The sequence below is a fragment of the Cariama cristata genome, unplaced genomic scaffold (genome assembly GCF_000690535.1).
Source record: "Cariama cristata isolate BGI_N322 unplaced genomic scaffold, ASM69053v1 scaffold242, whole genome shotgun sequence".
In the NCBI taxonomy this organism is placed as follows: domain Eukaryota; kingdom Metazoa; phylum Chordata; class Aves; order Cariamiformes; family Cariamidae; genus Cariama; species Cariama cristata.
This window is the reverse complement of record NW_009601880.1, coordinates 17,495-42,078: the sequence shown is the minus strand read 5'-3', so window position 1 is coordinate 42,078 and position 24,584 is coordinate 17,495. Positions and strand designations below refer to the sequence as shown.

The window sequence follows — 24,584 nt, the reverse complement described above, 5'->3', positions numbered from 1 at the left end:
AATCTAGATGCACACCAATCTTACAAGTGAGTCTATAGAATAATTTATCCTTCATACATCACCCAAAGCAACCAACTACCTTTGACTGCTATTTTAAAATACTTTCTAAAAACACAGAATGTTACAGCAGGAACGAATGGCAGAAAATTGAAAGAAAAACAAATTGTTTCAATAGCAGTGAAAGTAATGAAGTTTGGTTTCCCATGGTTTATCTTCTGTTCAGTAATGCCTAGCCTTTAAACTAGCTGCCCCGACTCCCCTAGGCTAAAAAGCAGCTAAATTGTTGTTATTAGGAGAAAGTCCATCAGCAGTAAGACTGAGTAAATTATTCCGTAAGTAAGCTATGAGATCTAGTAAGTTTAAAGACAGCGGTAGGAGTCCCATTTTAGGTCCCACTAGACCAGACTTCACAGAAATTAACAGCTAAATAGCACGAAACAACCCTCTGCCCACAAAGACAGACTTGACTCCAAGGGCAATGTCCAATTTATGACTTACTCGTGTGTTTGAAGACTCTCCCCAGCTACATGTTTGGAGGAACGGTTCACTATTGCCTTGGTTGTGTAAACTGCTGAGCACCTCTGGCCCCAATCCAACAATGCACTTAAGTATGTGCTTAACTGTTTTGCTGGATCAGAGCCAGTACATTCAGTAACTTAGGAAACTGAGTTCTGCATCCCAAGTAACAAACTGTTAAAACCCAAGGACAACATTTACAAAGATGATTTGTCTGATAAATAAATGAAATGTCCTCTAACCATAGGAGATTACCACCCTAGCCATCGCAATATCAATGGTGGCCCTGTAACACATACCTTTTCATACTCTGTTTGGAGATGGTGCAACAAGGTTTATTGATTCGGGCTTTCTGTTTCGGTTTGTGTGTTTGGTTTTTTCCTCATTCCCCTGTTGCAACACACACCCCTTCTAAAGGGATGAGACAGCCTTAGTAAAGCAAACTTAGCATAAAACTTCTACTACTACTGTATTTCATTCTCAAGACTGCTTTGTCTGCACAACTAAGTCTCTGGAGAAGCCAAGACTATTCCAAAACTTTTTAAGTTTACTGCCGAAATAAAGAACTACAAATACCAGGTTTTGGAATCTTCAGCCTCTGGTTAAAGTTTTAGAGCTTGACTTGTACACTGAATTGCTATTAAATGACTATTCACAGGAAAAGAACCTACATCTTGGAGAAGATTAGAAAAAACAGTAGTTTATTCCACAGCAGAAAATTTTCATTGGCTATTTAGGAAACAGTGGCTGTAAACCAAGTATTTCACATTTTAAGTGTCATCTAAGCACTCCAGTGCTCCTCAATGACAATTCCAACGCTCCAGTTCTCCCACGTAAGTGAAGTTGCCCCATTTGTCAGTATTTCCCATACAGAGATCTCCCATGAGAGATCACGGTGGTTTCATGGAAATAAAATGGTTCACATTCAGTTTATGGAAGAAAAGCATTAAAATCAAAAAGTGGAGTATAGCACAGGAAACTTAAGTCTTGCCTATGAAAAAGAATGCAAAATGAAGGAAATAAATTAATACCTGGTCTCTAATTACTTACTACTGTAGCCTGAAGTATCTAAATTTTCAAGCACTTGCATTTCGCACAAAAACTTTCAAGTTCTCTACACAAAGAACATTCTAAACGAATTATGTTTGGCCAGAAGCCCTTAAGAAAAACACACACAAAAAAACCCCCAACAACAAAAAACAAACACCAACCTAAAACACTGAAACAAAATTTTCAAACAAACAGTTCTTTGAAGAAAATTACTTGTAATTTCAGCCACAAGGAAGGTTTCTCACGAGGAAGGCTTCCCATGTGTTTATAGGTTATGAAGGAAAAACAACCATAAACACGTTAATATAAGCTTACCTTGGATACTTCTTCTTTTCCACTGTTTTCTTTAATGAATACTTTTTCCAGTTCGGGGCTTATTCCTTCTACATTACACGGCACACGTGAAACAGTCGATTTTGGCACTGAAATGTTTGACAGTGGCATAGGGACTGATCTGGAAATAGAAGCCTAGAAGGTAGAGAGCAACATGACTTGAGGCTGGAAAATGGAATCAAGACAGAAGTCTGAGAGCAGTACCTAAACAAAACAAAAACCACCCCAAAAAGAAGCGATGTATTAATTTTGCCATCTAGAAGACCACCCTTGGTTCGCAAATTTAAATAAAAAGAAACACTTACATAAATCAAAAGGCACTAAAAATCACCTCTACTTAACTCAAATAAGTGTTCTATAATAAAAGCATTCTACTACTACGCTTATCAGTAAGTAGGCAGGTAGATGTACTTTCCAGATGTACAGACTACAGAATACGCAGTAGGGGGATGGGGAGCATGCAGGGTGCTGATGCTGATGGTTTAACTGGGATCCAGAAGGCATTTCATAACATTCCTAAAGCTTAACCACTCAACTGAAATATTCACTTAATGAACTTTTATTCTCTTTTGGTTGGCTCTAGTGAATGAAAAATAAAGCATTCATTCTGAACCTTTAATTTCAGTAGCTTACAGCTTTTCAGAACTTTATGTTCAAGGTCTTAAAAGAAATCGAGTTTAAGAATCAAGCATGTAAATAAATACAAGTATAGTTTTCAGAAAAACCTGTTTGGAGTGGAGCTCTGTTACCAACAGGAACCATTCACAATAGTGCACATGCATCTTGCACAGTCAACCTCAAAAGCTTTACCTTGGCAGAAGCTACATAGGATAGATGCACCTACGCTTACAGCCAGGAACAGTGTTCACTTCCCAATATATGTTCTCCTCTTGTTCACAAAATCATGCGATGCTTAAGATAAAATGTAAAAATTTGAGTTCTTGCCAAATGAACCTTGCAGAATGTGCAGCTCCAAAGGTGCGTGTCACTTGTGTGCAGGCATCCTCTGACAAAACAGACTGCCTGCGGGATGGCTTCCCACAATGGTGCCTGAACTGAAAACTTCACCAACCTCGTCGGAGAACATCTTCTTGAGAAATCAAAATGTTGCAGAAGCCATGACAAAGTGAGCTCCAAGTACTAAAGAATGTTCCTTCAAAGCGTATGTCTTCAGTGGATTTCAGTCTGTGTCCAAGACTGGTTTTACTATGACTATAAAGAGTGCCACAGCTTACTTTGAGATGGAAGGCAAAATCCTTTTCTTTGCAATATGTAGGGGGATCCTTTGTTACAGAGGCATAAAAGTTTCAGGAAGAATATCAATTTCCTATACATCTTCATCACAAATTAGGTTTTAACCACGAGATTTTATCCAAACAGAAGAACAAACATAAAGGATCAGCCATCACGGCTCAAGCTCTTCTTTCTAAAACACTAGCTATTTAAAAAGGCAGTCAGGAAATACAATGACAGAGCCAACATTTCAGGAGTTCAAATAGTGGCCTGTCAGTAACATGGGGTCCAAGTTAAGGATCCACTGTAGGTGAAATTTAATGAGGACTCAAGTATCTGCACTGTCAAGTGAGACACATAGAAAGCGGTTAATCAAGTGGCTTAAGGTTCACAAAGTCATTGACTGAACCTTGCCTGAGCTTTAGAACTCATAACGGGGTTTCAATTTCACTGGCAGTTTGTGACGGCTAGAGCAGACATTGCATGGGGCATCCTCCACTGCACGCTGCTGAGAATCTGGTTCATGGTCAGGTAATTTGGCCAGGTAATGCATTCAAAGCTATTCTTCATATGTGTCAGCATCTTTATAACAGGAGAAATATAGATATAGTGAGAGCACAGGCAAATTTTTATAACTTTGTGAAACAAGAAAATGATCAGAAGCCAAAGATTGTCTTAAGCAGGCTAGTGTTAAAATGATCTGTTATATTAAAATTTGCCTTAACTCACACATCACTTTGAAAAATAGGTAAGTAATAAGACAACAGAAAACAGAAGTTGTCAGACTAGGAGCCTGAGCTTAACCTCTCACAGAGGAGGATATCAAATCCATAAACTGAAGGCTGGAAAGAAGTCCTGTCATCACAATGCCCATTAGTATATAACGTGAGGATGGTCACCAACATAATCTGGACATAATATTTTGCATCCTAAAGATTATGTCTGATTGAGGTTTCACAGCAAGTCAGAGTGTCTGGAACAAGCACAGGCTGGTGATGATAGCATTTTTTCCATTTATTAAATGACAGAAACTCTCAAAATATACTGTAACAACTCTATGTAACATAGCCACTGCAACCACACACTGTCATGCTAGAAGAAAGGATCCTGTATTGACAATGATTCTGGACTACTGTAACAACCAAGAGGTATGTCCTAGACAAAACCATAAAGAAAAAGTGTAGAGTGACAGATCCTCTAGTCACCAGTCACCACGGATGAGGAAAGCATCATCTTGATTTCAGTAGCGTTTAAATTCAAGGTGAATTATCCCTTTTTTTTTTTTTTAGAAAGTAAACACCACAATATTGTTTTCGTTGATGCCATGTGGAAATTGTCTCTCTGGCCAGGAACTGGCCAATAAGCAGAGAATCAGAAAGACTCCTAAATGAAATAGGGAAATGAGATTTTTCCCTCAAATCTCTGGTGATACAGCATAGCTGTATTCTATTGATGAATACATGGTAATGTGCATTAGAAGTCTGTTTGTAACAAGCCAGTTAGTGTTCTGCTTGCTGCTCAAAGACTGATCAACTGCCGTGCTGCCAATACAGACTGTTTACCCTTCGTACTTAAATCTTTATCTTCTATTTTTACTTTTTTTAACCAGCTCAGATGAAATTGGGTTGTGAAACTGACAGGCAAATACCTTCCACAGGAGCAGAGACTTTTGAAAGCGTACCACAAAAATTAGTCTTGGAAGCAAGTATGTATTCCTGGAAATGCAGTCTTATCTGGTCGTGCTTGTAATTTTTACAGCATCTTAATATATTTTAGTTGCTATCCTGCTGCAACCCTCCTTTCTTTTATTATATGACAACTATCAGATAAATTTCAGTGAAGATGCAATGGTATCAGGTTGTTAAGCATTTCAGTGCACCACATAAGAAAACAAACAGAAGACAGACAGGAAGAAACAGCAGGCTATTCACCCAACCCTGATAAGGTAGGAGGCTGTTAATATAAGTAACTATCTACTTACCTGAGTCTGACTGATTGCTATATGGTTGCCATGGAGAGGCGACTGACGTTCTTTCTCTTTACTGTGACGACTACTCTGCTTACTGCGCTGAAGCTGCTGCCTCAGTTTGGCAATCTGCTGAAAAGAAGTTCAAGTGAAGTGGTAATGAGTTATCGAATGGATAACTGCTCAAATCTTCACTTACAAAGTGAATCACAGATATTTGAAATCCTCTTTGGAGGATTTTACAAGCATATGGGATTGCCTTCCATTGAAACATGAGCATTCAAGATTTTTTCTGCTTATTAGATACTTTCTCCAAAGTATCTGCCCTATTCGCCAACTTGAATGTGAGAGCAGGCTTAGTTTAATTACTAAACTTCCTCATTTACAAACAAGCACTGTAATAACTGATGTAAACAAAAGTAGTCAGAATGACAATTTGTAGCAATTTCTGGTCCGTAACTGGTTTAAACTAGGGACTATGAAGCCTACAGTTTAATTTATTTCATCTCAAACCAAACCAAAGTTTTCCAATGATAATTCATCATAAAAGCAAAAGGCCTTCACAACAACTGGCAATCAATATGCAATGCTCATCTTGGAGAACTTAATACTTTTAACAGAATTTCCCTGCAGGCTAAATTATCACAGATTCCTTCAGGCAGATGGAATTATCCTTTCTGCTGTCTGCTGCAAAGATGTCTAATCAAAAGTTATGTATTTTGAAGGTCAAATGCCACTAAAGCCATTACCCATTTGACCTGCTCCTTAACAATAAGCCAAAGAATTACATTTGGGGATTCCTTCACTTACTCCTCCTGGATAATTTGTAGCTGAAAGAGATTATTTATCTCTACAAGCATTTTCTCAGAAGTTTAGACTATGTGCAAATTCACACAACAGGTACAGACACTTTCTTAAGACGGATAACTTTTTCCTTTGGGCTCAAGTCCCACTCTTCCTCATGCTCAGCACACTGGCATATAAGGCAAAGCATGCATGGCCCCATTTCATTTTTAACTCAGCTAGAGATACAATTTTTAAAAACCTGAAGGGCAAGTAAGTAGAAGTGAATGAACATGGAATTCATGTTTCAGAGAACTTCATCAGCTGGAAAGCAACCTCTCTTTCTGACTGACAGCTTACAAGTACACTCTGTGGTTAACTCCAAGTAGTTAAATATATCACTAGAGCTCTTGCAAAGAAAGCAGCTCTGTGGTACAGAATCACTTCACATCACTCTTCACATCACTCTTCACAGTGTCAGAGATGACAGTGCTTGGCGAAGATGTTCGGATGGAGCTTTGCTCCAGGCTGTGGACTTCTCTTTGTGATGTTTCTGGTATCACTGACAAAAGAAGGATCCACCTTTAACGCTTCATATCAACTCCTGCCACAGCTCATTAGCCATATTCAGAACACTGATACTCAGAAATGGCTGAATACTCTGATCTTGCAACAACAGACAAACAGTTCAGACTTCCAAATGGATCTGTGTGTAGAATACATCAAGAAAGACAGAGCCCTAATATGACTGAGTTTCTAACACAGATGAGCTAGATTTAGAGAACTGGGAGACTAATCTCTTGATGAAAGGTGCAACTCAGGCACCATGTTGGAAGAAACTTTGAAGAGGTCTGAAGAGATACTTCATCTCTACAAAAAAAAAGTTTGTCCTGAACTTCCCCATTCTTCCTGTAGGAGTAATGGCAATTAGGAAACCTAGTTCACAGAGAGATGAAAAAGCAAGCAGGTAACCAGTCTGGTAAGTATACATACATCTACAAAGATTTATGTCTTACATCAGGATGTTAGAGAATAGGAAGAACAGGGAAATAATCATCTTCCCCTTTTAAAAACAGAAGAGAAAAAAGATGCCCAGATCAGAAGACAGCTGTGGACTGAGATGGCTGGCTACAAGAATAATCAGAAAGCAGGGAGAATGCTCTACATACGTCTTTCAATTCTGCTGCCTCTCCTTGATGCTGTGCACTTCCTCCAAGTTAAAAAGTTAAATACCCTATTTTTTTAATTTAAATGAAATCTGGCTTTCTGAGCTTTCCTCAGGAGCATGCTATAAAATAAGAGCTATGTAACTCCACCTCAGAGATCTAGCTGACTGATTTCCGTCACAAACAGCCTGTAAATCTTTGAGAACACAGCCTTTCACTGTAAAATTTGAACAGTGAAATCATTAAATGGGAGAGTGTAGATAGGCTGGTATGTCTCTAGGCTGACCAAAACCTTGAAGTTCCGATATCCTGAAAGGAATGATGGACCCTTGGAATCCGAGGTTCTCTCAGCCACCTCAAGAGTATGTATATTTTGGCAGTCAGGTTTTTGACAGTAACAGAAAGAAAAGGCTTCTTGGGTCACTGGGGAGAAACAGAAAGATGAAAACTTTTTGAAGAATCTTGACTGTGTATCTGGAGCTGATACGATCACTTAAGTCAAACACACAATGCAGTGAAGAAATAGGTATGCCTTCTCAGATCATCTGTCCTTAGCCCTGAATTTGAAGGACCTGAGATTTCCACGATGCTGTAGTTACCATCAGACAAAAAAATGAGAAAGTAAGGATGGGCATAGAAAAAGGAATTTGCCATTTCTTATTCATCTTCCAGAGACGGGAGACAGAGGCTTGCCAGCAGAGACAGAGACATCCCAGATTCAGAGCAGCCTCACCAGGCAGACAGTGGCACCGAGTACACGGACAGAAGAATCCTCCATACTAAATGATGCTCCATCTCTTCACTAAGGGGAGTCCACAGTGAATCTACCACTTACTAAAGCTAATCCTGAAATCCCAATAGCTTTTTTTCTTCTACAAGATTATCTTTTTATTGCCAATTATTTTCCATCTTAAACTCAAATAAAGCCACTACTACTAACAGGAAGAGGTAGTTGTGCTAGCTTCCTAGAAGTTTATCTTCACCTTCTTCCTAAGCAGCAGAGAAGCACAATCAGAGCATGAAACACAATCAAAATGAGCTGCAGACAAGTATGAGGTACACTAATCCTAGGAAAACAGATATAATTTGTGTAGTGAGGAAGGAGTCTGAAATATATGCCTTGATGCCACCTGTTTTACCAAGTATCTCAAAGAAGCAGCAGATCCTGTCTCTTGGGCACTCAACCGATGCAACTAGTATGAGCCAGGGAATTTGCTGCACAAAGAAAATGGTGCCAAGTGAGTGGTATCAGGAAAACACATACTTGACGATCCAGCCATTATACTGGTGTAAATACACGCTGACACTGAAATCCATTCAGGGCAGCAATACAGATATTTCAGTCAGGAAGATGAGGTAGGAAAGGAATAACGTGCTCTGCCGTGGAAAAAAAACAGTGCAGTAACGAAACACTGTTTTAACAGAGTAGCTAAGAACAGAAAAGGGTTTGGGACGTACTGAGCATCAAGGTGACTGGGGCATACACACTCATATTAAAGAACACATGTAAATCATCACAAGAAGATCTAATGTGTGTCCTTTAAAGCATCCAGTTGTTGAAGGCATTAAAGCCTTAGCCTTGCACATATGTGCACTTAGATCCATAAAATGTGACAATGATTATAGTATACCAATTCAAATGTTCTGCCTGTCTACCTAGCTTCAAGACGGGCAGAAAGTTCCCATACAATAGAGCTATTTTCTTAGAGGACGCAGCTGAAAACAGAAAAAAAATTTGAAGAAAAAAAAAAAAATCAAAGAATTCCTCAAGGAATAAATTTAATTTGAACCCTATTTCCAATGTTCAGATACAATTACTTAAAATTAATTTGCTACTTTACAAGGTGTAAACATATATGGTAGTAAATTTCAAAGTATATTTTTTAATTCACATTTGGCAAGTACTCTCATGTGACTGTATAGTGGAGGGAGGGAGAGGCAAGGGGGAATACAGAGCACACATCTGCACATTTCAAAAAAATTAAGAAAGTTTTCAGCCTTTCCTCTTCCAGTGACTGTTGCCTGTAATATTGTTGATGTCTCAGAAAGGCTCTTTTCTTCACATATGTTAGAGTTATTTATATAAAATAAAAAAAACACCAACAAAAAACCCCAAGAACACACAAACATCAGTGCATCATAACAGTAATAAACCTGCATCAGGTCATTCAGGACACAAACCTGCAGGTTGGCCTTGATGATTTACTGTCATACAGCCAACTATAAGATGACCAAAGATTATAAACAAACAAGAAGCTAGGAAAAAATCCTATATATTTTTTTGCTTGCTGAATATTTTTACAGCTAGAAGTGTACTTGAAATTAACATTAATCTTGTCTATACAACTTGGAATATGTATGCAGCCTAATATAACTAACGGCACAAATCTAAGAAACAAGCAAATTAGGTTGGCTCTTCATAACACTGGAATAATCTGAGTATCCTCATAATTTTTCATTTGAGGAGATCTAGATGCAGACTAGTAATATGAAGGAACATCTAATTTCTTATCATTCCTGTCCAAATGCCCATTAATATGTACCAGTCAATAGGCTGTATTTCTACAAATCAAGCTACACAATATGGTAATTTCCTGCTGCTGAACAAGCCACAAACTCCTTATTCATGAGAGCAAGCTCCAACTCATTCATGAACCATTTGTTAATAAACAAGTTAATCAGTAGGTCAAAGAGCAAAACAAGCATTAGAAATTCACCCTAAACCTTTGAATACGATTTTTTCATTGGTATATGAAAGCACATAAAAAGTGCAAAAAGTGCAAACTCTCATATTTGATTCCCTTTTATTCCCAAGTCCTTTTCAAGTACTCTGTTAGAGCAAAAGGGACCTTCCAATGGGGGGTTGCTGGTGTCAGTGTAACAGATACAGCACACAGAGGTGCTTAAGGGAATTGAAAAATCAGCTGTCTGAAAGATGTCTTTAAAAACCTACACAAACTGAAAACTATTTGTTTTAAATCCTGGGTTTTTCCAGTTCTGGGTAAATTCCAGTTCAGGGTAAGCTATAACTAAAATTGTCCCTATTCAACAGAATTTCAAACTAACTGTTCAGGTTGAAAGGGGAAAAAATAGAATCATAGAATATCTCGAGATGGAAGAGACCCATAAGGATCACCAGTGGTTCAAGCCACTACTTGGTTTGTGTCCAGCACAAAGACTGATAGCAATCTTTATTTCCCAAAGACATGTAGCTATTAAAATAATGTTAAAGCAGTCTGGCATTATCTTACAAAAGGTTATATTCAAGACTTCATAAAAACAAGCAGTAGAACCTTTCAGAATAAAAAAAGAAAGAAATTTTATTAGGAGGTGATAAAAAAGGTACACTCTATCATTACAAAGTTCATATTGAGAGCTGGGGAGTTTTAAATTTTGTAATAGACCCACTACAAGAAAGCAAGTATTGCCTATTTCACTGCTAGACAGATTCAATTCTGATACCCACCTATTTCAATTCAAGGGCAAAATAATTTTCAACTACCCAAACTGAATTTTTTATGTGCTAATACAGAATTCATTTGCTTGCTTGGGATTTTAAGTCTATACGCTCATTTTTAGGTTTTTTAAATGTGAATCTTTTAAAAAAAGTTCCTAGTTCTGTTAAATAAATGCATTTAATTGTGATAGCTCTCAAACTAACCAAGAAACAACTTAAAAAACAGGTTTTTTTTAAATTTAAAAGCATATTCAATCTTCTGTTATCAAAACCAATTAAAACTATACATACAAGTATTTGGCTAGTTTACACTATCAACATTATAAAAAAATACATGCTAGAGAAATCATTCCATTAATTGCTGAAACAAGAAAAGATGAATCCAAACTGCTAAGATAAGCCAAGGAAACTGTAAATAGCAATCTACTTGTTTACTGTCAAATGCTATGGGAAACAATTCAAAATGCTGAGCAGAACTACTGTTACCCACGTTACTCACAACAAATGCAGTTGCCCAGGATAGGTGATACTTTTATTTCCATTACTTAAAGCTCTTGCTTTCAGTTGCCTACAACTTTGTCAAATTTTCTCTCATGTCTACCATGCAACATTCAGTTCTCCTGTCCTCTTCCCATCAGAGATTTCAGTACAAGTATTAGAGTTGTTTTAAGAATGACATTAAAATGAAAGGGGGGTGGAAATAATTTTACCATTTTATGTGCTAAAACACATTACCATAGCTTTTTACCTGGGAAGCTCTGTTGTCCAACGCTTTGGAAGAAAAAGACAAACATTTGTCTGGGGGTCCTTTATGCTGGCAACATACCCCTCCATTCCCTTGGAAAAATCTTTACACTTGGCAAAGCTTTAGCAAAAATTTCAGTTTGCACATGGTCAAGAAAGATGTTTGGAATTGGCAGCTACATTTGCTAGTAATTCTGTCTCTAGCAGGCTTTCTAGTTTGAATAGAACTGCCCCAGAGAACTTCTTCCAGAAACTGCAGATTACAAACTGAGTGCACAGATACCATTAGTATTGAACAAACTCTTAACACCTATCACACAGGCATTAAGTAGCTGGACAGAGAAGCTGGAACCAGGACTTACGAATGAGGGAAAGGAAAAAGAAAGTGATAAAATAGAAGCCAAACAATGGAGAGAAAGAACAGGCAAGGAGCTGGAAGGTAACTGAGTAAGAGCTCAAGTAAAGGAAGATAGACAAGAATTGGCTGGATAACATACACAGAATGACACTGGGACTACAAACCCAGGGAACGAGAAAAGGCAAGAAAAATGGTTTGAGAGGCTGGAGAAAGGAAAACAGAGGAAGGGGAAGAACTATAAGCTGGAGAAGACCAGGGTAGGTTTTGGGGTGAACAACCATTGCAAAATTTGCATAGAAACAATTCCCTTCCACAAACTCCATTACATTACATTACATTACAAACACATACATTAGTGTGTTCTATCAGAAAGTAACCATGAAACCCCCTGGCCACAGGTTTCTTATCTTTCTTTTGTGGTCAGTTCATGAAGAGGATGGCAACCTAGTACAATAGATCACTGTTATCAAATGGCAGAGACTTGCTCACATGCTGAAGGTTTCCCTATCACTGACAGTCACAGCCCTGTGGTGACGAAAAGCTGCTTCTTGCCGAACTTGATAGGGAACCACTAGAAGACAAAGGATGGTCCCTCAGCAAAAGCAAGCAAGCATTATCCTGGAAATACAGATGCTATTCCTGCCCCTGCTACAATTCCTTTGTGCTGATACGTAATGTTTAAGCCAAAACTTTTCAGACACAAAACTCCTTCTGCACTAATTTCTGGGCACTTAATCTGTGATTCTGAGTGCTTCCTCACAGCTGCAGATGAAGTCACGCAGGCAACTGAAGGCCCATGTACTAATAAATCAGCTATGATGGGTTTCATAACGGGTACTCAGCGACTCAGCACGATGGGAATAGACAATCCTCTTTGGATTGACCTCTCTTTGGCCCAGGTCCTCATCTTTAAAAATAAAGCTATTGCCACCATTGGAATGCAAGATTATTCTATATTTGTCAAATCTGACTTTAAAATTCAAGTAATTAAACTTACATCACTCCAAAAACTATTCTTCCTATCAATGGCTATCTGGAAGAGGACTACATATTGCCAGTAACATCATTTCCTCAGATAATCTGTACATTTCTTCTTATTTTTGAATGTTCTATTAAACAGGGAGCCAACAGATAGGATGCAAAAAGCCCAGAGTATCATGGAAAAGTCCCACCCCATGAGAACATGCTGCAAGATTCATTTCTTAAAAAGAAAGGTGTAGCTCTTGAAGAGCAGCTGCACCCTTCCTGACAGCAGCATGAGGTTGACTGCAGGCCAGTTATTAGGTACGGAACAGAGCTAGAGTTACATGAACTCTGGATAGAATGGAGTTTACTGGGACAAAAACTGAAATACTGTCATTTCAGCTGAACTGGAGACCATTTTACTGTATCTACTTTCTCATGATGCAAATCCGCTTCACTTTTGGTGGATTCTTTCTAGTTGCAAGTGTAGTCTACAGCAAAATACACATGATGAAAGAGCATTTCAAGTAATCATATCATTACTTTATCAACACTTACCCTCCTTTTTCATTTGTGAAAGTGATGTCCTCTCTAACTCGACTCCAAAAATTTGAACAAAATTTCTAAAGAATACGCTAACATACCAACTTACACTTCGCCTCTTTCAGGAAACCAGTGTTAAAGAACAGGAAGGTAGCTAAGGTAACTCTGAACAGAAAAATTAGTAAGCAACAAGAAGTTGGTTCCTCAGCACTCACTCTAGCCACTCCTTCACAGCCGACACTGCGTAGTAGGCAGGGAGGAAATCCAACAGGCATAAAATAACAACGACTCTTGAAACAACTCTTATGTTGGAGGTAAAACCTGTTTCAAAATAACAGAATGGAGGGAAAGGGTGCAGTTTCCTGGACTCCAGATAGGGATTAAAAAATGTCTTGGGTATATCAAAACTTGAAAAGCTTCACTGCGCAAAACTTCTCACCTCTTTTAGTTGATCAGCACTTCCCCATGATGCTGAGCGCTGATGTGATCTCTTTTCTGCTCCTTCTTCAGCCCAGCAGCTAGGTGTCTAGAGGGGGTAAAAAAGAAAATACACTGTCCTCAATTCTCCAAGAAAGAAAAACTTTTGGCACAAATTATTTCTTTACTCTTTCTGCAGTGTCAGAGTTCAGACATTACACATGAAGAATACATTTCAGAATCTGATATGCAGCAGTAATAGCCTCAGTAAATAAAAAAACAACACAGAACAGTAAGGCTTTGTAAACTTGCATTTATAAAGGATGAGGACAATGCACATTACTGAAGAAGGAATCAGAGGCCTGACAATCACAAAAAAAAAACCTTACCTGGTTACTCCCATCTGTGCTTTGGCCTCCATTTCTAGTTTTCACTCAGTGGACAGTTAGAAAACCACAAGATTAAAAAAAAAAAAACAACACAAAAAAACCACAACCAAAAAACCAAACTCAGAGACCAAAAGCCAGGATTCACTTCTCCCACCTGTCTTCCTTAATCACTGGGTCACATAATCAATTCCTTCTTGCCAACTCTGACTTGATACAGAGTTTGATACACCTTTTACTATTTTTGGCACCGACCTACTGAGCAGAACAGTGAAGGACAGGCCTTTTCCAGCCTTGTCTGCAAGCCCAGAAGTTTGAGGACTGTCCTTGGATGTAGGAGCTATAAAGTTAAACCCCAAAGATTGAGAAGGGCCCGGAAGCCAGACCCCCCAACTCCTGTGCTTATTCACAACAAGACTATTATGAAAATTGAGGATATCTACCAGCATTTCTGAACAGGAGAGCCACCAGCTGCCAGAGGAGCAACGGGAACACCCAAAATGCAGGGAGAGTCTGGGGTACGAACCATATAAAACTCAGGGCTATAGGCACATACATAAATTTGTGAAAAGAAAAAAAAAAAGTGGTTTTTTCTCAATAATAATTCCTACTAGTATTAGCTGAACCTTTCACAAAAGGGTCACAACAAATGAAACTATACCATTGAAAATTATGCAAATTTGGCAGTAAGGTTTCTCATTGCTGATACTTCCCCAAGGGAGACGGGACCCCAGCCCAGCAGACACGTAGGATCTGGGATCCACCTCCCTGCAGGACTTTCTTCTCATGCATGGAAGCCCTGTTCCTCCACAGCGTTCCTTACTCTTGCTTCCTCTCTAAGGTCTAAAAACTTCTGTAGTACCCACACACAGAGCAGACACTATTCTGCTCAGGAACGAGGTCAGGCATCGCCTCGGAGAACACCACAAAAACGATGTCTGCAGCTCCGCACCCTTGCTGCCCTGCGAAGGGAGGTGGAAGCAGCCCTCTGGGGCCAAGCCCGGCACCATTAAGCACTTAACTGTAGTTTCAGAGCACAGGCTATACCTTTATAATCACTGCACCGCCACAGTATCATATGGCCTACACCACAGCATCTAACTCAGAAGTGCTAATACTTAACGTGCAAAGTCACTCTGTGTACACAGGCCTACGTATCCCACTTGTTTTCTGCCAGTCCTGCACTTTCTATGTTTTTGGTGGTGGTTTTTTTTCTCCATTATTTTTACACCACCAGGAATACTTCCACCAAAGGCCCAGCAAGATGTGTGGGCGATTAGAAAGCAAAGTGGGAAAAATCAGTAACGAAGTTTTTGCTGCATGTTCCCAGAAAAGAAAAAACAAGTTTTTATAAAATTTAGGGTTCCGTGTATTTACTATATGACTCTGTTTGTGTGGGTCTGGGGAAGAAGCCAGAAGATAACTTGGTTGGGGGGGGGGTGTGGTGTGTGTGGAAATCAAGAGTGAAACCAGCTATTTAAAACTATGAGGAAAGCACGGGGTCCCTCAGCCAGGCAACCCATGACTCTGATCACCCAAAGCAGAGCCTCTGCCACACGCACACCACCCGTGTGTGCATTCGCTCACTCTACATTTTAGCAGAGCCATGTTCTAAATAATTACTTGCTCCTGCAGATTGGGTACTTACCACCTCCCTGAAATTTATGTGAAAGAGACTGTATCGCTTGAAAATTTTTTTTAAAAAAAGTGGCTTGCAGATTTCTAAAGAACTACAGAAAACAGGGCAAAAACTTGCTCCTTTTTCAAAATCATGGGCTTTCATGCCTATTACAATTTACTTTCCAATTTAAATTGCTCTTTTCTTAAAGTATTTTACTATATCCCAAGTACAGTTGGAACCACATCCTCATACAAAACCAGAAAAACATGAATACAAAAGGAATTATTTGAAAATTTATCTTACAAAAAGTGTTTTCTGAATACAACACTGCTCCATAGTTTGGGGAACAACTCCAGGACGAAGTAGAAACAGATGCATTTAGGTGCTTAAATATTTACCTGTAGTACAGGAGGGTGTACCAGGGATCACAAGTTCATAGACTTTCAACTACAGCTTAATAAACAGAATAGAAGAAACATCGAGTGTCTAAAAAGCCAATGTGAGTTTCTCAACAAAAAGAAGTAAACTGCTAAAAATACAGAACAAAAAAGGTATGTAGAAAGCAAGAGCTTGCCTGTATTGTTTAATAAGTACAGATATTGATCTAGATAGCAAGGACAAAAACCAAACTAATAACAACACTCTGAAGAACTTCAACAACACTGGTGACTGTTAGTATACAGAGGGTGGGAATCCTTATATTGCAGTTGATTTAGTCAGAAATCACAAGTAACAAATATAGAACATCCATTCACTTAATACTAAATTTTGTGCTTTCTCAAATATGCTTTGACACTCTCTTCCACTCGAATACTGTCTCCCTTGAGACATGGATTACGCAGTTGCTTTCAATCTCTGGTAAATTGAGTCAAGTCACAACCTTTCAAAATATACATACAAGTATCAGTATACAGGGGACAGACTATGTGTGTCCCTCAATTTTATTTGCACTATTAGATTACAAATACTATACGATGTTCCTAGCACAGTACTGAAGTCAGGCAATGTTATATTAATGTGCTATTTATATTCAGACGGAAAAAAGAAAAAAGGTTAAAAAAATAACACAACATAAACAGTTACTAGAATATTATAGCAAGCCAGTCTTCTTCAAACCCTAGAAAGTGTTGCTTATAATATATTGTAACTCACATTATACGAAGATAAGTTTTGGGTTTGCAAACCAAAATCCCTATATTCAAGCAAAAGCGCTTTCTTTCAAAAAAACAAAACAAAACAAAACAACCCAAACAAACCACCAAAGAACCCCACCCTTGCTACAATCAAACAAAAATTCTGCTTTTGTAAGTTTAGCTCATGTATGATCACCTCATATCTCATTTCAATGTTGCAATTTACATCACAAATAAGATGGGCACGTACAGCATCCTTGATATGCCGCATTTCATGAAAATTATTTTCCCATCTTTATTTACAACTTCTACAAAACAGGCTTATCCATGGAAGCCTTCATTTGAAGCTGCAAGTGTACTTCCCATCTGCTAAACATATTAAAAAAATGAAAGTAAAAAAGTAACTCAAAACTGTATTTGAAGAAAAATTTCTGAATCACAATAAACAAAACCAAAGCTGCTGCACCTCAAGTCAGAAACACAGTAAGAGAGGTCATAGGTGCTATCTGGGAAACTAGTAATATTTCAGAGCTGAAACAAATTTACAGCTTCACCTAAGTATGAGCTGAACTTCATGAAACTGAAGGACTATTCCTGCAAGTCTATATTCAGAAATTAAGATTTAAAATATTTTAGGAGGAGAACCTTGAAAACATTAAGAAACGCATGCCGCAGCTTCAAGAGGAAGACTGCTGATACTTCGAAATGTGAAGGTTCATGGTCTCAGTTTCACTCAACACAATGCTTAAAGCATGTGCATGGGATAGGACACACAGAACACCACATCTGGTTGCCCTCTTCAGTCTGAATGTAAATCACAATTACCATTGTTCTAACTCACCCAGCCTTGTAAAGATTAGCATTTCTTCCAACACATTTGGTAATTCTGCCTTGCTTTTCCACCCATGTCAGGGATATACACCTACATTCTTTCCACTTCATTTAGATTAGAATGACTGCATGGAGTACCAACCTACCTAAACCTAAAATAACACTGAATTACTCTAAATATCTCACATTTTATTGCCAGCCCTTCACTCTAATTACTGTATCTAGCCTGCATTCCAGATTAACTACATTGAGGGGTGGGTGCAAAGATTAAGAACACAAGTCTGGGTTTTACAGAGGAAGCAATGATGTTTTTGAAGAACTTCCACATTCAAAAGAAAAGCAACAACAGCACTAGAAGATAAAGTCTGGTGAGTCTTCAGATGTTTCTAAAGCATTCAAAGGCCCTCTAGGAATTTTACAGAAAGAAATGGCCTAAAGAGTTACAAATTAATTTCACTATAGGTGACGACTCCTCTTAAACTGACAGGTTAAGAAAAGTTACAATGATAAATTCATAGTTACATGACACATATCTCCTCCTGCTTGTCCCTTACGCCCAACGTACATCAGTAAAACATCCCATGAAAGCAACGATAACTATTACACCAATGAAAGAGCTTCATTTAATTAAGCCTTCCGGTTTATGATGTTAATTTTTAAGCAACACAATTTCTACCCAAAAGAAAACAAAATATTACCGAGGTGACTAATGAGAGCTAACTACATTAAAGCCTTGACCGACACACAAGAACAAAAACATATTTTAGCCAAGCATTCTAGTTTAATAACTCTGCGTTATTCTTTAGATTAGAGAGAAGTAAAAATTCTGAAAGGCATTTTGCAATCTTTCTTCATTTCTGTTTGTGTAATATGTAATTGCCATATATAATGAAAAAGGCATATCCAAACACATTGGAATCCAGTTTAAGTAAACGGGGGGGGGGGGGGGGTCTGAATCATATTCCACTTAGACATTTGTTCTTTTCTTCGTATTATTTAGAGCGAGAAGATTATACAGATGAACTCTAACTGGCAGCATCTTTGTTATGACATCAACATATGTTTATACCTAAGCTCTCCTTCTTTTTAATTTTATAAAAATCTTTTAAATTATTTAGCTACTGCCAAATAATTATATTAATAACTATGATGATTATCCAAATGTTTCTGAAGATTCTAAGGCTAGGCATAACGATTTCAACATTGAATTATTCCTTACACTAGGAAGGGGAAAATACTTACATGTATAGCATGAAGGAGAAGCATATAAAATTGTTCCATCAGTGCTCTGAACAGAGACAGAAAAAATGAGGAAGGAAGCTACACTGAGTTTTAAATGGTCTTAACAAAAAGTTCAAATTTTACTGAAAAGGAGAGGGAAGTATGACAGTGGAGGAACTTGGGAATCGCAAAGTATACCAACACATACAATAACTTCCTATAATAGTAGGTTTCCCTGCATTTCTGAAATACTTATAACACTGCTAAATAAAACAGCGTACCTTTGATTATCCAAAACTTGCTGCTCCTTAAAGATCAGCTAGTTGTATGCACATGCACACATACACACACGAACATAAACGCATGCAGAATTCTGAGAAATCTGGAATTGCACAAATGCCACAATGCATAATGTCAAAGTATATTTTTACAAAAGTAAACGTAACAACCTCACTTCTCTTCAGTGTTTTCAGTCAAAACACTTGAGGTGGGTAAGAGGGACACAGAAATACGAATTAGTTACTGTTGTCCAAGATGCAACAGAAACTAAACCACAGAAAATTCTGTTTCCTCTATATAAATAATAAGATATTTACTCAGCACTGGTGAGGCCACACCTTGAGTACTGTGTTCAGTTTTGGCCCACTCACTACAAGAAAGACCTTGAGGTGCTGGAGCGTGTCCAGAGAAGGGCAGTGAAGGTGGTGAAGGGTCTGGAGCACAAGTCTGATGGGGAGCGGCTGAGGGAGCTGGGGTTGTTCAGCCTGGAGAAGAGGAGGCTGAGGGGAGACCTGATCGCTCCCTACAACGACCTGAAAGGAGGGTGTAGCGAGGTGAGGGTTGGTCTCTTCTCCCAAGTAACCAGTGATAGGACAGGGGGAAATGGCCTCCAGTTGCACCAGAGGAGGTTTAGATGGGATATTAGAAGAATTTCTCCACCAAAAGGGTTGTCAAGCACTGGCACAGGCTGCCCAGGGAAATGGTGGAGTCACCATCCCTGGAGGTATTTAAAAGACGTGTAGATGTGGTGCTTAGGGACATGGTTTAGTGCCGGGCTTGGCAGTGCTAGGTTTACGGTTGGACTTGATGATCTTAAAGGTCCTTTCGAACCTAGACAATTTTATGATTTTATAATTCTATATTATCGAATTCTTTTTTTAAAAAAATGGTTTAATTTTAGAGAAAGAAAAAACGTTTTATTCATGAGGACTATAAAGGTTTAAAGAAATTAAGCGGGAAACAAGGACTTGGAATAAAAATTCAAAGGTTCATCTGATCATGGTGAAGTCCAGAATCTGACACATTTTTTTTTAAGTACAAGAATTCCAAGAAATTTGGAACAGCCATAATCACCACCTTCATGAAACTGCACAAAATTTGGATTTTGAATTAATGATTAATTAGGGACAAAAACTACCCTTGAAAGAGAAATAATTATTCCACCTACAATGTAAGTTATACTGACAGTATTGTTCATGAGTTTAGAAGTAAAACAAGAAATAATTTCTTCTCCAATGAAACATGCTCATACAAAAGAACTGGCTTATTGATTCTCATTATGTTGGTTGTATTTATTTTGTTTGTTACCATCCACTCTGCTAAACTACCAAGTGTTATTATTTTTAGCTACTGTAAACTATATGAATTCCCATGAGCTAAACCGTTACTTAGCCAACAAATGTGAAGTAGTAGAAGTACGTGTGCTGGTACTCAGGCAAAGAGCATGGGTTTAATTTAACTTCATTTGCCATGCATGCATCCTATCAACAACTCAGAACTTATCCTTAGTTCTTCAAATTAGATATACTTCAAACTACACAGAGTTCAAACAACAAAAAAACCCCACATAACTGAAACATAAAACTCAAGTCAGTATTTTATGATCATCTACAGGCCTCCCTAGAGAACATTTTATTTAAAAAAATGATGTGCCAATCACTATGGTTGTTCCATTTTACACATTCATATAGTCCTGAGTAGTCAAGACACACGTCTTTCACTCAACTTAAACACTGCTAAATGCTTGATTTTTGCCTAATTTGAATAAAAAGACAACTAATATAATTCCTTGTTAGTAGATATCCACACAAATCCAAACCATGAAACTTCCCTGCCCTTGTGCTTTTGAAATAATAATTCAGCTTGTAATGACAACAGTACTGCCTTTCCTCTCTGTTGTATTTGATTATGCTGAAAAGGTAAAACTCCATTTTAATTTTTTTCTCCTCGCCAAGCTTTGTTTCTGAATGAGGCAAAGGGTGGCAGCCAACAGGTCAAATAATCTAAACACTTACTTGAGCTTACTAGGAAAGCAATTTTACTGCCAAATGCTCGGAGCTCAAATATTTATAGAACAAGTTTGTTTCTCTTTGCTGTAACTAGTGAAAAGGTTTGTTTGTGAATGTTTAAATATTCTAAATTTTCTATTCATAAGGGTATTTGCAAAGTTTGATATGGATATATATTTTAAGAGACAGGCTAAGAAATATAGTAAATGCAAAGTATGCTACTGAAAATCTCCTGAATAGAAATTATGGTTTCAAAACAGAAAGACTTTCAAGGCACAGTATTGTGAAAGGAAGGCACTTTGGAAGTAAATCCAGGATGAAGAGCTTTTTGGGTAGATCTTTCATGATAGTGAAGATGATTGCTTCATCTTCTTTTTTGCTAAAACTGGCTGGCTGGTTTCAAAATGAATGAGTAGGATATGAACACAGCATTTTCTTAAAGGGTCCCACCACAGTTTCTAAAAGTTTCCTTGAACAATTTTATTCATCAGATTCCCAAATTCATTAAACAGGATTTCTGGAACACAGAGAGAGATCTTTTTTCCTTTCTAAGCATTCTACACTTATGCTCCCCGCATCAGAGGACTTCCTGTGTTGTGTAACAGTATATTTTAAAGAGATGTGGAAAATTATTTATACATTCTAACTTGCCCTGAGAAATTCAGTACTACACAAAAGACTAAAACCTAGAATTAATTTAAAGAGCTGCTGTGTTTGCTCTAAGCAATGGTGGCAGAATGGGTGACAAGTATGTTGCAAGTCAGTAGAAACGAACCAAAATATACACACCTTACAAGTGAAGTTATGATAGAAAAATCCTTGATATTTTAAAGGTATCATATGCATTGTGACAACACAAGCTTTCATTAACAACAATTCTTAATGGCAAAAGAGAGTTATAAGCAAAAGGTAGGATGTCGGAAGTATAACTTTAATTCGCAGGACACCCATGAAAACAATGGACCAGAATCATGGCACAAGAGATAGAAAACCAATTTAACAACCATCCCTACATAGCCTATAGATTGAAAATGTAACTACACATAGATAGTTTCTTCTAGCTTCCAGTTTAGTTTAGATCACAAACTCAGACGACTTATCCCATACCCTAACAACACTACTGAAGAACCAAGAATGCAACTCCTTTGCTAATAATTTGGGATTTTTTTAGAATTACGTATTTTTTACCTTTTTGGTAGTGATCATCTTTGTGGGCAACAAGCTCCACTGTGAGGAGGAATCAGGCAAGAAATAATGTTCACCTTTCTAGCCAAAGAACACTGGAAGACTATGAATGCCAGGGCAGCCTACCTGCCAGAGGTTCCTGCTAAGGACAGAGCCCTGAGGAGGATCCAAGTGTATCACAAGGGTACCAGGCCATAAATAGTCTCAGCGGCCTTCCCTTTGTAGCTGGTGGTAAGGGTCTCGTTCTGATGTCTGGCTTTGAGAGGCAACTCTTTCACAGAGCATTTTTTTATTTGTCTTTCTTGCTACAAAGCAGCAGAAGGCACATCTCAAGACAATAATGCATGCTCACTCCCAGCTTCCTCTTCTTGATCTCCCCTCTAGTGACAAACTGATCAATTCTTCTTAACCGTAACCTCTCTCCTTCTTTCTCTGCCACCCCGCCTTGCTACACTTTGAGACCCACAGATTTATTACCATGACTTACAAAATCTTTAGTTTGTCATCCACTACTATTACGGAATCCTTTTTCTTAAATAACACTCAGCACAATTTTGCATATAGCAGCTTTAAAATAAACCAGATGCAAGGCTGACATTGAAATCCGCTTATTTAGCCTCAAAAGATCTGCCCACATACAGAAAATTATTTTTAAGCATAAAAATATTATCTGTCACATACCATGTAACTGAATTGACACTGATTATAAAAAACCACTTCTGTACCCTATTTTTAGGGCTTCATATTTATAATAAAATTAAGTGAATCCACATTTCTTCGGAATTAAGTTGAGCTAAGATTCCAGATCAGGTGACAAACAGGAAGAAATCAATTATACGAAATACCTCTGTTGTCTTGTTTTACAGCTTTTACCTGAGTAGATTTATCTTTCATACATGAAGGGTAGTGTACGTGGGGATCACGTGGCCACTGTCCTGTGAGGTAAGGTCCTGTTATTGTGTCCAAAGAAGAAGTTCGCCTTATGGTACCAGAAGTTCTGATTTGCTGGGATTTTGGCCTGTCCACTGTAGAAAACCAGAACAAAACCAACACAAAAGTCAGGCTAAATTTGATGTGAAATATTAAAACCTAGCTATGACACACAATGGCAAGAACACATCAGAAACCTTTGTCTAAATGCCAAGCTGAAAAGAATGCCATCACATCAATGCAAATAACATCAGAGAAAGTAGGAAAAAAAAATACAAAGGGGAAAACTTAACAGTTACAAAAACCAACAATGCTTAAAGTGTCCATAACTGAAAAAAAACAGGGAACTTAGGCAATATATTTTCATCAACAAAAACACCAAATTTAAACACAGCAATGATGCAACTCAGGAAAGCCAGACATATAGAAATAGAAAATATAACACAATTATCAGCATTGGGTTACTTTTTTTTTTTTTTTTTACATCAGCTTGCTTAGCTTTCTAAATACTAAAACACAAATGCTGACAAAAATCACGATCCTTAAGAAGACGCATATCCTATTTCTTGCTCTATGTTATTTACAAGATCCCAACACAGGCCTTAGCAAGTTGAAAGCATGTGACTGCGTATTTCCCTCTGACACAGCTCAGGTCAAGGCAGCTACCATGTTTGTCTTCACTCATCACAGCGCCTGCAAGCTTCGACTGCTCCCGTACTTCTCTCCCCCTACACCTAGATCATGGAACACTTTTTCCTGCTTTTCATTTGGAGAGCAGCGAGTAGGGTGATTCATGAGATTGATGTGGGAAAGTACAGTTTTACAGAACGCTCTCTGGATCGTCTTGCTTTGTCCTTCAGGCAAAATTACTTCATATACTCGTTTTCTAGACTTCACATAAGCCAGCGTAAGCCCTACATTACAGCTACTGTCTATTTTGCTTACCCGTACTAAAAGAAGTTTGCAAGTGAGACTACTTTCAAGTTAGTCACGTGCTATGCGCTGGCCTGACCCACCAAAACCCTTCTCACTGCTCAGAACTTGAGAGCAGACCTGCTAGCACACTTCTGAGTCCAAACATGGCCACTGACCTCCACACGCATTTTCTCTATCATCTAGAATTGATGGATCACAAAAGGCAGACTCCATCATCAATGTTTTATATAGCATTCAGCACAATGATTAGGGTATAGCTTGCCCTAATACAGCACACTTACAGCATGATATATGAACATGATAATTTTAAACCAGACCATTTTAGAGAAATTTAGAGCTGCTGAAACACTCCATTAGCTACTCATTTCAGGTGAAGAGTTCTAAATAATGCCATGATTTGGAAGTGCAATAGTATATCATGCTGCCTTTGTGCAATATAATTGTTTTGACTGCCTTATCTATAAATCAAATCCCTACAATTTCAAACAGATCTATCCTCATAGCACTCCAATTGTGAGAAATTT

At 38.1% G+C, this 24,584-nt stretch overlaps 1 protein-coding gene across 1 annotated transcript in view; it reads right to left on the bottom strand.

The window, feature by feature from the left end:
• The window catches only part of GLCCI1 (glucocorticoid induced transcript 1), a 56,061-nt gene that overhangs the window by 15,768 nt on the left and 15,709 nt on the right, over positions 1-24,584 (bottom strand). Inside the window, exons 2-5 of the mRNA XM_009710606.1 lie at positions 23,068-23,219; positions 13,552-13,638; positions 5,114-5,230; positions 1,882-2,034 (exon numbers count right to left, since the gene is read on the bottom strand). Coding sequence (XP_009708908.1) covers positions 1,882-2,034; positions 5,114-5,230; positions 13,552-13,638; positions 23,068-23,219 — 509 coding nt within the window. The remainder of the gene's footprint in view (positions 1-1,881; positions 2,035-5,113; positions 5,231-13,551; positions 13,639-23,067; positions 23,220-24,584) is intronic.